We start from the raw sequence: 14,037 nt of genomic DNA on the forward strand, positions 1-14,037 counted from the left end.
GTACTGATGGGGACAGGTCTGTCGCTGTATAACACTGGGGTACAATACTGGTGGGGACAGGTCTGTCACTGTAAAACACTGGGGTATAGGACTGGTGGGGACAGGTCTGTCACTGTAACACTGGGGTACAGTACTGGTGGGGACAGGTCTGTCACTGTAAAACACTGCGGTATAGTACTGGTGGGGACAGGTCTGTCACTATTTAACAGTGCGGTACAGTACTGGTGGGGACAGGTCTGTCACTGTATAACACTCTGGTTCAGTACTGGTGGGGGCAGGTCTATCACTGTATAACTCTGGGGTACTGTACTGGTGGGGACAGGTCTGTCACTATATATAACTGGGGTACAGTACTGGTGGGAACAGGTCTGTCACTATATATCACTCGGGTACAGTACTGGTGAGGACAGGTCTGCCTGTATTACATTTGTGTACAGTGCTGGTGGGGACAGGTCTGTCACTGTATATCACTCGGGTACAGTACTGGTGAGGACAGGTCTGTCTGTATTACACTTGGGTACAGTGCTGGTGGGGACAGGTCTGTTGCTGTATAACACTCGGTTACAGTACTGGTGGGGACAGGTCTGTCACTGTTTAATACTGCGGTAAAGTACTGGTGGGGACAGGTCTGTCACTGTATAACACTGGGGTAGGTCTGTCATTGTATCACAATGGGGTACAGTAATGGGGACAGGTCAGTCTCTGTATAACACTGGGGTAGGTCTGTCATTGTATAACAATGGGGTACAGTACTGGTGGGGACAGGTCTGTCACTGTATAACACTGGGGTAGGTCTGTCTTTGTCTAACAATGGGGTAACGTACTGGTGGGGACAGGTCTGTCACCGTTTCACACTAGTCAACAGTACTGGTGGGGACAGGTCTGTCACTGTATAATACTGTGGGACAGTACTGATGGGGACAGGTCTGTCGCTGTATAACACTGGGGTACAGTACTGGTGGGGACAGGTCTGTCACTGCAAAACACTGGGGTATAGTACTGGTGGGGACAGGTCTGTCACTATTTAACAGTGCGGTACAGTACTGGTGGGGACAGGTCTGTCACTGTATAACACTCTGGTTCAGTACTGGTGGGGGCAGGTCTATCACTGTATAACTCTGGGGTACTGTACTGGTGGGGACAGGTCTGTCACTATATATAACTGGGGTACAGTACTGGTGGGAACAGGTCTGTCACTATATATCACTGGGGTACAGTACTGTTGGGGACAGATCTGTCGCTGTATAACACTGTGGTACTGTACTGGTTGGGACTGGTCTGTCGCTGTATAACACTGGGGTACAGTACTGGTGGGGACAGGTCTGTCACTATATATCACTGGGGTACAGTACTGTTGGGGACAGGTCTGTCACTGTATAACACTGGGGTACAGTACTGGTGGGGACAGGTCTGTCTGTATTACACTTGGGTACAGTGCTGGTGGGGACAGGTCTGTTGCTGTATAACACTGGGGTACAGTTCTGGTGGGGTCAGGTCTGTCGCTGTATCGCACTCGGTTACAGTACTGGTGGGTACAGGTCTGTCACTGTATAATACTGGGGTAAAGTACTGGTGGGGACAGGTCTGTCACTGTATAACACTGGGGTAGGTCTGTTATTGTATAACAATGGGGTACAGTTGTGGTGGGGACAGGTCTGTCACTGTTTCACACTGGGGTCGGTCTGTCATTGTGTAACAATGGGGTACCGTACTGGTGGGGACAGGTCTGTCACTGTTTCACACTAGTCAACAGTACTGGTGGGGACAGGTCTGTCACTGTATAATACTGTGGTACAGTACTGATGGGGACAGGTCTGTCGCTGTATAACACTGGGGTACAGTACTGGTGGGGACAGGTCTGTCACTGTAAAACACTGGGGTACAGTACTGTTGGGGACAAGTCTGTCACTGTAAAACACTGGGGTACAGTACTGTTGGGGACAAGTCTGTCACTGTAAAACACTGGGGTACAGTACTGTTGGGGACAGGTCTGTCACTATATATCACTGGGGTATAGTACTGGTGGGGACAGGTCTCTCACTATATATCACTGGGGTACAGTACTGGTGGGGACAGGTCTGTCACTATATATCACTGGGGTACAGTACTGTTGGGGACAGGTCTGTCGCTCTATAACACTGGGGTACAGTACTGTTGGGGACAGGTCTGTCACTGTAAAACACTGGGGTACAGTACTGTTGGGGACAGGTCTGTCACTGTATAACACTGGGGTACAGTACTGGTGGGGACAGGTCTGTCACTATGTATCACTGGGGTACTGTACTGGTGGGGACAGGTCTGTCGCTGTATAACACTGGGGTAGGTCTGTCATTGTATCACAATGGGGTGCAGTAATGGTGGGGACAGGTCAGTCTCTGTATAACACTGGGGTAGGTCTGTCATTGTATAACAATGGGGTACAGTACTGGTGGGGACAGGTCTGTCGCTGTATAACACTGGGGTACAGTACTGGTGGGGACAGGTCTGTCACTGTAACACTGGGGTACAGTACTGGTGGGGACAGGTCTGTCACTGTAAAACACTGGGGTATTGTACTGGTGGGGACAGGTCTGTCACTATTTAACAGTGCGGTACAGTACTGGTGGGGACAGGTCTGTCACTGTATAACACTCTGGTTCAGTACTGGTGGGGGCAGGTCTATCACTGTATAACTCTGGGGTACTGTACTGGTGGGGACAGGTCTGTCACTATATATAACTGGGGTACAGTACTGGTGGGAACAGGTCTGTCACTATATATCACTGGGGTACAGTACTGTTGGGGACAGATCTGTCGCTGTATAACACTGGTACTGTACTGGTGGGGACAGGTCTGTCACTGTATAACACTGGTACTGTACTGGTGGGGACAGGTCTGTCACTGTATAACACTGGGGTACAGTACTGGTGGGGACAGGTCTGTCCTTATTACACTTGGGTACAGTGCTGGTGGGGACAGGTCTGTTGCTGTCTCACACTCGGTTACAGTTCTGGTGGGGTCAGGTCTGTCGCTGTATCACACTCGGTTACAGTACTGGTGGGGACAGGTCTGTCACTGTATAACACTGGGGTAAAGTACTGGTGGGGACAGGTCTGTCACTGTATAACACTGGGGTGCAGTACTGGTGGGGACAGGTCTGTCGCTGGAGAACACTGGGGTACAGTACTGGTGGGGACAGGTCTGTCACTGTATAACACTGGGGTGCAGTACTGGTGGGGACAGGTCTGTCACTGTATAACACTGGGGTACAGTACTGGTGGGGACAGGTCTGTCACTGTCTAATACTGGGGTACAGTACTGGTGGGGACAGGTCTGTCACTGTATAACACTGGGGTACAGTACTGGTGGGGACAGGTCTGTCACTGTATAATACTGGGGTACAGTACTGATGGGGACAGGTCTGTCACTGTATAACACCAGGGTACAGTACTGGTGGGGACAGGTCTGTCGCTGTATAACACTGGGGTGCAGTACTGGTGGGGACTGGTCTGTCACTGTATAACACTGGGGTACAGTACTGGTGGGGACAGGTCTGTCACTGTATAATACTGGGGTACAGTACTGGTGTGGACAGGTCTGTCACTGTATATCACTCTGATATATCACTGCATATCAGCCCGTAGAGGCGGGCACGATGGAGTCTTTTAAGATGTATCTAGACAGATACGTGAATGCGCAGGAAGTAAAGAGATACAGAACCTTAGAAAATAGGCGACATGTTTAGAGAGAGGATCTGGATCGGCGCAGGCTTGGAGGGCCGAAGGGCCTGTTCCTGTGCTGTAATTATCTTTGTTCTTTGTTCTTTATAACGCTGGGGTGCAGTGGTGTGGACAGGTCTGTAACTATAGATCACTGGAGTACTCTACTGGTGGGGACAGGTCTGTCACTGTATATCACTCGGGTACAGTACTGGTGGGGGCAGGTCTGTCATTCTAAAATACTGTGGTACAGTAGTGATGGGGCCAGTTCTGTCGCTGTGTACCACTGGGGTATCGTACTGGTGGGGACAGGTCTGTCACTGTATAACACTGGGGTGCTGTACTGGTGGGGACAGGTCTGTCACTGTATATCACTCGGGTACAGTACTGGTTGGGACAGGTCTGTCTCTGTATATCACTCGGGTACAGTACTGGTGGGGTCAGGTCTGTCGCTGTATCACACTCGGTTACAGTACTGGTGGGGACAGGTCTGTCACTGTATAATACTGGGGTAAAGTACTGGTGGGGACAGGTCTGTCCTTATTACACTTGGGTACAGTGCTGGTGGGGACAGGTCTGTTGCTGTTTAACACTGGGGTACAGTTCTGGTGGGGTCAGGTCTGTCGCTGTATCACACTCGGTTACAGTACTGGTGGGGACAGGTCTGTCACTGTATAACACTGGGGTAGGTCTGTCATTGTATCACAATGGGGTACAGTTCTGGTGTGGACAGGTCTGTCACTGTATAACACTGGGGTAGGTCTGTCATTGAATCACAATGGGGTGCAGGAATGGTGGGGACAGGTCAGTCTCTGTATCAGACTGTGGTACAGTACTGATGGGGACAGGTCTGTCGCTGGAGAACACTGGGGTACAGTACTGGTGGGGACAGGTCTGTCGCTGGAGAACACTGTGGTACAGTACTGGTGGGGACAGGTCTGTCATTGTATAACACTGGGGTACAGTAATGGTGACAGGTCTGTCACTGTATAACACTGGGGTGCAGTACTGGTGGGGACAGGTCTGTCACTGTATAACACTGGGGTACAGTACTGGTGGGGACAGGTCTGTCCCTGTATAATGCTGTGGTACAGTACTGATGGGGACAGGTCTGTCGCTGGAGAACACTGTGGTACAGTACTGGTGGGGACAGGTCTGTCATTGTATAACACTGGGGTACAGTAATGGTGACAGGTCTGTCACTGTATAACACTGGGGTGCAGTACTGGTGGGGACAGGTCTGTCACTGTATAACACTGGGGTACAGTACTGGTGGGGACAGGTCTGTCCCTGTATAATGCTGTGGTACAGTACTGATGGGGACAGGTCTGTCACTGTATAATACTGGGGTAGGTCTGTCGTTGTATAACAATGGGGTGCAGTAATGTTGTAGACAGGTCTTTCACTGTATAACACTGGGGTACAGTACTGGTGGGGACAGGTCTGTCACTGTATAACACTGGGGTGCAGTACTGGTGGGGACAGGTCTGTCACTGTATAACACTGGGGTACAGTACTGGTGGGGACAGGTCTGTCACTGTATAACACTGGGGTACAGTACTGGTGGGGACAGGTCTGTCACTGTATAACACTGGGGTACAGTAATGGTGGTGACAGGTCTGTCACTGTATAACACTGTGGTACAGTACTGGTGGGGACAGGTCTGTCACTGTATAACACTGTGGTACAGTACTGGTGGGTACAGGTCTGTCACTATAACACTGGGCAACAGTACTGGTGGGGACAGGTCTGTCACTGTATAACACTGGGGTGCAGTACTGGTGGGGACTGGTCTGTCACTGTATAACACTGGGGTACAGTACTGGTGGGGACAGGTCTGTCACTGTATAACACTGGGGTACAGTACTGGTGGGGACAGGTCTGTCACTGTATAACACTGTGGTACAGTACTGGTGGGTACAGGTCTGTCACTATAACACTGGGCAACAGTACTGGTGGGGACAGGTCTGTCACTGTATAACACCAGGGTACAGTGCTGGTGGGGACAGGTCTGTCGCTGTATAACACCAGGGTACAGTACTGGTGGGGACTGGTCTGTCACTGTATAACACTGGGGTACAGTACTGGTGGGGACAGGTATGTCACTGTATAATACTGGGGTACAGTACTGGTGTGGACAGGTCTGTCACTGTATATCACTCTGATATATCACTGTATATCAGCCCGTAGATGCGGGCACGATGGAGTCTTTTAAGATGTATCTAGACAGATACATGAATGCGCAGGAAGTAAAGAGATACAGAACCTTAGAAAATAGGCGACATGTTTAGAGAGAGGACCTGGATCGGCGCAGGCTTGGAGGGCCGAAGGGCCTGTTCCTGTGCTGTAATTATCTTTGTTCTTTGTTCTTTGTTCTTTATAACGCTGGGGTGCAGTGGTGTGGACAGGTCTGTAACTATATATCACTGGGGTACTGTACTGGTGGGGACAGGTCTGTCACTGTATATCACTCGGGTACAGTACTGGTGGGGGCAGGTCTGTCATTCTAAAATACTGTGGTACAGTAGTGATGGGGCCAGTTCTGTCGCTGTGTACCACTGGGGTATCGTACTGGTGGGGACAGGTCTGTCACTGTATAACACTGGGGTGCTGTACTGGTGGGGACAGGTCTGTCACTGTATATCACTCGGGTACAGTACTGGTTGGGACAGGTCTGTCACTGTATATCACTCGGGTACAGTACTGGTGGGGACAGGTCTGTCCCTGGATAATGCTGTGGTACAGTACTGATGGGGACAGGTCTGTCACTGTATAATACTGGGGTAGGTCTGTCGTTGTATAACAATGGGGTGCAGTAATGTTGTAGACAAGTCTTTCACTGTATAACACTGGGGTACAGTACTGGTGTGGGCAGGTCTGTCACTATAACACGAGTACAGTACTGGTGGGGACAGGTCTGTCACTGTATCACACTGGCGTACAGTACTGGTGGGGACAGGTCTGTCACTGTATCACACTGGCGTACAGTACTGGTGTGGACAGGTCTGTCACTGTATAATACTGGGGTACAGTACTGGTGTGGACAGGTCTGTCACTGTATAACGCTGGGGTACAGTGGTGGGGACAGGTCTGTAACTATATAACACTGGGGTACTGCACTGGTGGGGACAGGTCTGTAACTATATAACACTGGGGTACTGTACTGGTGGGGACAGGTCTGTCACTATATATCACTGAGGTACTGTACTGGTGAGGACAGGTCTGTCACTGTCTCTCACTGAGGTACTGTACTGGTGAGGACAGGTCTGTCACTGTATATCACTCGGGTACAGTAATGGTGGGGACAGGTCTGTCACTGTATATCACTCGGGTACAGTACTGGTGAGGACAGGTCTGCCTGTATTACATTTGTGTACAGTGCTGGTGGGGACAGGTCTGTCGCTGTATAACACCGGGGTAGGTCTGTCATTGTATCACAATGGGGTGCAGTAATGGTGGGGACAGGTCAGTCTCGGTATAACACTGGGGTAGGTCTGTCATTGTATAACAATGGGGTACAGTACTGGTGGGGACAGGTCTGTCACTGTATAACACTGGGGTAGGTCTGTCTTTGTCTAGCAATGGGGTACCGTACTGGTGGGGACAGGTCTGTCACCGTTTCACACTAGTCAACAGTACTGGTGGGGACAGGTCTGTCACTGTATAATACTGTGGTACAGTACTGATGGGGACAGGTCTGTCGCTGTATAACACTGGGGTACAATACTGGTGGGGACAGGTCTGTCACTGTAAAACACTGGGGTATAGGACTGGTGGGGACAGGTCTGTCACTGTAACACTGGGGTACAGTACTGGTGGGGACAGGTCTGTCACTGTAAAACACTGCGGTATAGTACTGGTGGGGACAGGTCTGTCACTATTTAACAGTGCGGTACAGTACTGGTGGGGACAGGTCTGTCACTGTATAACACTCTGGTTCAGTACTGGTGGGGGCAGGTCTATCACTGTATAACTCTGGGGTACTGTACTGGTGGGGACAGGTCTGTCACTATATATAACTGGGGTACAGTACTGGTGGGAACAGGTCTGTCACTATATATCACTCGGGTACAGTACTGGTGAGGACAGGTCTGCCTGTATTACATTTGTGTACAGTGCTGGTGGGGACAGGTCTGTCACTGTATATCACTCGGGTACAGTACTGGTGAGGACAGGTCTGTCTGTATTACACTTGGGTACAGTGCTGGTGGGGACAGTTCTGTTGCTGTATAACACTCGGTTACAGTACTGGTGGGGACAGGTCTGTCACTGTTTAATACTGCGGTAAAGTACTGGTGGGGACAGGTCTGTCACTGTATAACACTGGGGTAGGTCTGTCATTGTATCACAATGGGGTACAGTAATGGGGACAGGTCAGTCTCTGTATAACACTGGGGTAGGTCTGTCATTGTATAACAATGGGGTACAGTACTGGTGGGGACAGGTCTGTCACTGTATAACACTGGGGTAGGTCTGTCTTTGTCTAACAATGGGGTAACGTACTGGTGGGGACAGGTCTGTCACCGTTTCACACTAGTCAACAGTACTGGTGGGGACAGGTCTGTCACTGTATAATACTGTGGGACAGTACTGATGGGGACAGGTCTGTCGCTGTATAACACTGGGGTACAGTACTGGTGGGGACAGGTCTGTCACTGCAAAACACTGGGGTATAGTACTGGTGGGGACAGGTCTGTCACTATTTAACAGTGCGGTACAGTACTGGTGGGGACAGGTCTGTCACTGTATAACACTCTGGTTCAGTACTGGTGGGGGCAGGTCTATCACTGTATAACTCTGGGGTACTGTACTGGTGGGGACAGGTCTGTCACTATATATAACTGGGGTACAGTACTGGTGGGAACAGGTCTGTCACTATATATCACTGGGGTACAGTACTGTTGGGGACAGATCTGTCGCTGTATAACACTGTGGTACTGTACTGGTTGGGACTGGTCTGTCGCTGTATAACACTGGGGTACAGTACTGGTGGGGACAGGTCTGTCACTATATATCACTGGGGTACAGTACTGTTGGGGACAGGTCTGTCACTGTATAACACTGGGGTACAGTACTGGTGGGGACAGGTCTGTCTGTATTACACTTGGGTACAGTGCTGGTGGGGACAGGTCTGTTGCTGTATAACACTGGGGTACAGTTCTGGTGGGGTCAGGTCTGTCGCTGTATCGCACTCGGTTACAGTACTGGTGGGTACAGGTCTGTCACTGTATAATACTGGGGTAAAGTACTGGTGGGGACAGGTCTGTCACTGTATAACACTGGGGTAGGTCTGTTATTGTATAACAATGGGGTACAGTTGTGGTGGGGACAGGTCTGTCACTGTTTCACACTGGGGTCGGTCTGTCATTGTGTAACAATGGGGTACCGTACTGGTGGGGACAGGTCTGTCACTGTTTCACACTAGTCAACAGTACTGGTGGGGACAGGTCTGTCACTGTATAATACTGTGGTACAGTACTGATGGGGACAGGTCTGTCGCTGTATAACACTGGGGTACAGTACTGGTGGGGACAGGTCTGTCACTGTAAAACACTGGGGTACAGTACTGTTGGGGACAAGTCTGTCACTGTAAAACACTGGGGTACAGTACTGTTGGGGACAAGTCTGTCACTGTAAAACACTGGGGTACAGTACTGTTGGGGACAGGTCTGTCACTATATATCACTGGGGTATAGTACTGGTGGGGACAGGTCTCTCACTATATATCACTGGGGTACAGTACTGGTGGGGACAGGTCTGTCACTATATATCACTGGGGTACAGTACTGTTGGGGACAGGTCTGTCGCTCTATAACACTGGGGTACAGTACTGTTGGGGACAGGTCTGTCACTGTAAAACACTGGGGTACAGTACTGTTGGGGACAGGTCTGTCACTGTATAACACTGGGGTACTGTACTGGTGGGGACAGGTCTGTCACTATGTATCACTGGGGTACTGTACTGGTGGGGACAGGTCTGTCGCTGTATAACACTGGGGTAGGTCTGTCATTGTATCACAATGGGGTGCAGTAATGGTGGGGACAGGTCAGTCTCTGTATAACACTGGGGTAGGTCTGTCATTGTATAACAATGGGGTACAGTACTGGTGGGGACAGGTCTGTCGCTGTATAACACTGGGGTACAGTACTGGTGGGGACAGGTCTGTCACTGTAACACTGGGGTACAGTACTGGTGGGGACAGGTCTGTCACTGTAAAACACTGGGGTATTGTACTGGTGGGGACAGGTCTGTCACTATTTAACAGTGCGGTACAGTACTGGTGGGGACAGGTCTGTCACTGTATAACACTCTGGTTCAGTACTGGTGGGGGCAGGTCTATCACTGTATAACTCTGGGGTACTGTACTGGTGGGGACAGGTCTGTCACTATATATAACTGGGGTACAGTACTGGTGGGAACAGGTCTGTCACTATATATCACTGGGGTACAGTACTGTTGGGGACAGATCTGTCGCTGTATAACACTGGTACTGTACTGGTGGGGACAGGTCTGTCACTGTATAACACTGGGGTACAGTGCTGGTGGGGACAGGTCTGTCACTGTATAACACTGGGATACAGTACTGGTGGGGACAGGTCTGTCACTGTAAAACACTGGGGTACAGTATTGTTGGGGACAGGTCTGTCACTGTATAACACTGTGGTACAGTACTGGTGGGGACAGGTCTGTCTGTATAACACTGGGGTACTGTACTGGTGGAGACAGGTCTGTCACTATGTATCACTGGGGTACTGTACTGGTGGAGACAGGTCTGTCGCTGTCTAACACTGGGGTACAGTTCTGGTGGGGACAGGTCTGTCACTGTATAACACTGGGGTACAGTACTGGTGGGGACAGGTCTGTCACTGTATAATGCTGGGGTACAGTACTGGTGGGGACAGCTCTGTCACTAACACTGGGGTACAGTACTGGTGGGGACAGGTCTGTCACTGTATAATGCTGGTGTACAGTACTGGTGGGGACAGCTCTGTCACTAACACTGGGGTACAGTACTGGTGGGGACAGGTCTGTCACTGTATAATACTGGGGTACAGTACTGGTGGGGACAGCTCTGTCACTGTGTAACGCTGGGGTACAGTACTGGTGGGGACAGGTCTGTCACTGAATAATACTGTGGTACAGTACTGGTGGGGACAGGTCTGTCACTGAATAATACTGTGGTACAGTACTGGTGGGGACAGGTCTGTCACTGTATAATACTGGGGTACTGTACTGGTGGGGACAGGTCTGTCACTATATATCGCTGGGGTACAGTACTGGTGGGGACACGTCTGTCACTATATATCGCTGGGGTACAGTACTGGTGGGGACAGGTCTGTCACTATATATCGCTGGGGTACAGTACTGGTGGGGACAGGTCTGTCACTATATATCGCTGGGGTACAGTACTGGTGGGGACAGGTCTGTTGATGGAGATGGGCATTATGGCCGAATGGTGTCTCAAAGCATTAAGCTTAGTGGATTAAACGTGTTAGGTTTTTCCTGCAGCACATTGTACCCAGTTTCCTGAATAAGCTGAGAGACAGAACTCATTTGAAGTGAGAACATGCAGTTTTTTTTAAATCTCTTTGAAAGAGTTGTTGAAATCCAATTTCTTCTTTGCCCTCAGTTGGTGTGGTTGGTGCGAGAGATAGTGAAGAATGCGGTTCTGGGAGCAGATGGGGTGTGCATGACATTAATGAAACAAATTGCTGGTGAGTATCTGTTCAAGCTGTTCACGTGGGGGGAAGGGCTGGTGGGTTTCATTCGGGATCTCGGTTAACTCTCTTTCTGAGCTTTGCAGCGAGATGCAAGTGGAGATGGGGCGTGACCCACAACTCATTCCTGCCCATGAAAGCTCCTTGATTTTTTTTCTGCCTTTTTCCTTCCAGAATTCTATTTCTGCCTTTTCTCTTGAAGAGTTGACTTTATTGGATTTGGTTCAACGGCCACTGACTCCCTGCTGGGTCTGGTTCTCGACTCCACAGCCACCGACTCCCTGCTGGGTCTGGTTCTCGAATCACTGCTGGGTCTGGTTCTCGACTCCATGGCCACTGACTCCCTGCTGGGTCTGGTTCTCGACTCCATGGCCACTGACTCCCAGTTGGGTCTGGTTCTCGACTCCATGGCCACTGACTCCCTGCTGGGTCTGGTTCTCGAATCACTGCTGGGTCTGGTTCTCGACTCCATGGCCACCGACTCCCTGCTGGGTCTGGTTCTCGACTCCATGGCCACCGACTCCCTGCTGGGTCTGGTTCTCGACTCCATGGCCACCGACTCCCTGCTGGGTCTGGTTCTCAACTCCACGGCCACTGACTCCCTGCTGGGTCTGGTTCTTGAATCACTGCTGGGCCTGGTTCTCGAATCACTGCTGGGTCTGGTTCTCGACTCCATGGCCACTGACTCCCTGCTGGGTCTGGTTCTTCACTCCACGGCCACTGACTCCCTGCTGGGTCTGGTTCTTGACTCCACGGCCACTGACTCCCTGCTGGGTCTGGTTCTCGAATCACTGCTGGGTCTGGTTCTCAATTCCACGGCCACCGACTCCCTGCTGGGTCTGGTTCTCGACTCCCTGCTGGGTCTGGTTCTCGACTCCCTGCTGGGTCTGGTTCTCGACTCCCTGCTGGGTCTGGTTCTCGACTCCCTGCTGGGTCTGGTTCTCGACTCCCTGCTGGGTCTGGTTCTCGACTCCCTGCTGGGTCTGGTTCTCGACTCCCTGCTGGGTCTGGTTCTCGACTCCCTGCTGGGTCTGGTTCTCGACTCCCTGCTGGGTCTGGTTCTCGACTCCCTGCTGGGTCTGGTTCTCGACTCCCTGCTGGGTCTGGTTCTCGACTCCCTGCTGGGTCTGGTTCTCGACTCCCTGCTGGGTCTGGTTCTCGACTCCCTGCTGGGTCTGGTTCTCGACTCCCTGCTGGGTCTGGTTCTCGACTCCCTGCTGGGTCTGGTTCTCGACTCCCTGCTGGGTCTGGTTCTCGACTCCCTGCTGGGTCTGGTTCTCGACTCCCTGCTGGGTCTGGTTCTCGACTCCCTGCTGGGTCTGGTTCTCGACTCCACGGCCACCGACTCCCTGCTGGGTCTGGTTCTCGACTCCACGGCCACCGACTCCCTGCTGGGTCTGGTTTTCGATTCTGGAATGGCTCTTCTCCCCGTGTGAGCCAGGGCGATAATTGTTGGGAAGGCATTCAACTGCAGTGGTCATTAGTGCCTAGCCTGACTTTGACCTCAGTCAACATTCAGATACTTCCCAGCAGAGGCAATTGATTGGTGCACTGGAGCAGGAACTCTGGCTGTGAACTGAATCAAGGTCATTTCTCGGCTCTGTCACTCCTATAACCAGGTAGTGCCTTTACCCACAAAGTATCAAATCTTGTCTCTAACATTGGGTCTCGCCCCGCCCTGTGTTTGATTCCCATGAAACAATTCCCAAGAATGGCCTGGATTAACTTTTCCTCCTCATCTTTATCTTTTTCCAGCTTTTCTCCCTCATGAGAAAGTGTGTCCTCCTCTGCCCATCTTAGCCTCCTTGTGAGATCAGGAACCCGTCACTTTGGCAGATCGTGGGCATGTCTTGTCCCCTGCTGCTTTGTGGCACATGCAGCAGGGGCAGCCCAGTGGCAGCAACAGCTTGTTCTGACTCATTTTGTGGTGAGTCGCGGAGCAGCTATGTTGCGGTCCTTGGAGTAAAGCCTGCCTTGGGACCAGCAGTAGCGTGTTGTGCTGGAAGATCTAGAGGGGAGGAATTTAGAGACAATAACTCCATTCCTGCCTCCCCCACATGCTTGCCCTCAAAGTCGACATACACTGAGCACACTGATGACATCCCGCTCTACCTCTCCGCTACCCCTCTCAACCCTTCTGTTGCTTCGTGCTGTCATTGCTTCTGTCCTGTCACTACTTGAATAAACCGCTATTGGGTAGATCAAAGCCATTGTTTTTGGGCTCTACCACAAATCTCTATCTTTGCCACCAGCTCCATCCCCCCTCCCTGGCCACCATCTCTGGCTGAACTAGACTGTTCTTAATCCTGTGTCCTATTTTACCTTAATGCTGGTCCTTTGAGCCCCACATCCTCTACTTTCCGAACAACTCCTTCCCCAGCCCATCTGATGCTGAAACTCTTCATCTCTGCCTTTGTCACCTCCCAACTAAACTGTTCAACGTTCTCCCAGCCGGCCTTCCACCCCCTGCAAGCTTCCAACTCCTCCAAAGCTCTGCTGCTGACTTCCTATCCCGCACCAAATCCTGTTCGCCCATCGCTCCGGTCCTTATGGACCGATATTGGCTCACAGTCCCCCAAATTTTAAGGTTCTTGAACTTCTGTTTAAATCCTTCCAATGC

The 14,037-nt window shown here is 51.1% G+C and overlaps 1 protein-coding gene across 1 annotated transcript in view; it reads left to right on the forward strand.

Moving 5' to 3' along the window:
• ints3 (integrator complex subunit 3) overlaps positions 1-14,037 on the forward strand; it is a 213,079-nt gene that overhangs the window by 131,734 nt on the left and 67,308 nt on the right. The window contains exon 5 of the mRNA XM_068022811.1: positions 11,330-11,414. Within this exon, the coding sequence (XP_067878912.1) occupies positions 11,330-11,414 (85 nt within the window). The remainder of the gene's footprint in view (positions 1-11,329; positions 11,415-14,037) is intronic.

Source organism: Heterodontus francisci, chromosome 46, assembly GCF_036365525.1.
Source record: "Heterodontus francisci isolate sHetFra1 chromosome 46, sHetFra1.hap1, whole genome shotgun sequence".
NCBI lineage: Eukaryota > Metazoa > Chordata > Chondrichthyes > Heterodontiformes > Heterodontidae > Heterodontus > Heterodontus francisci.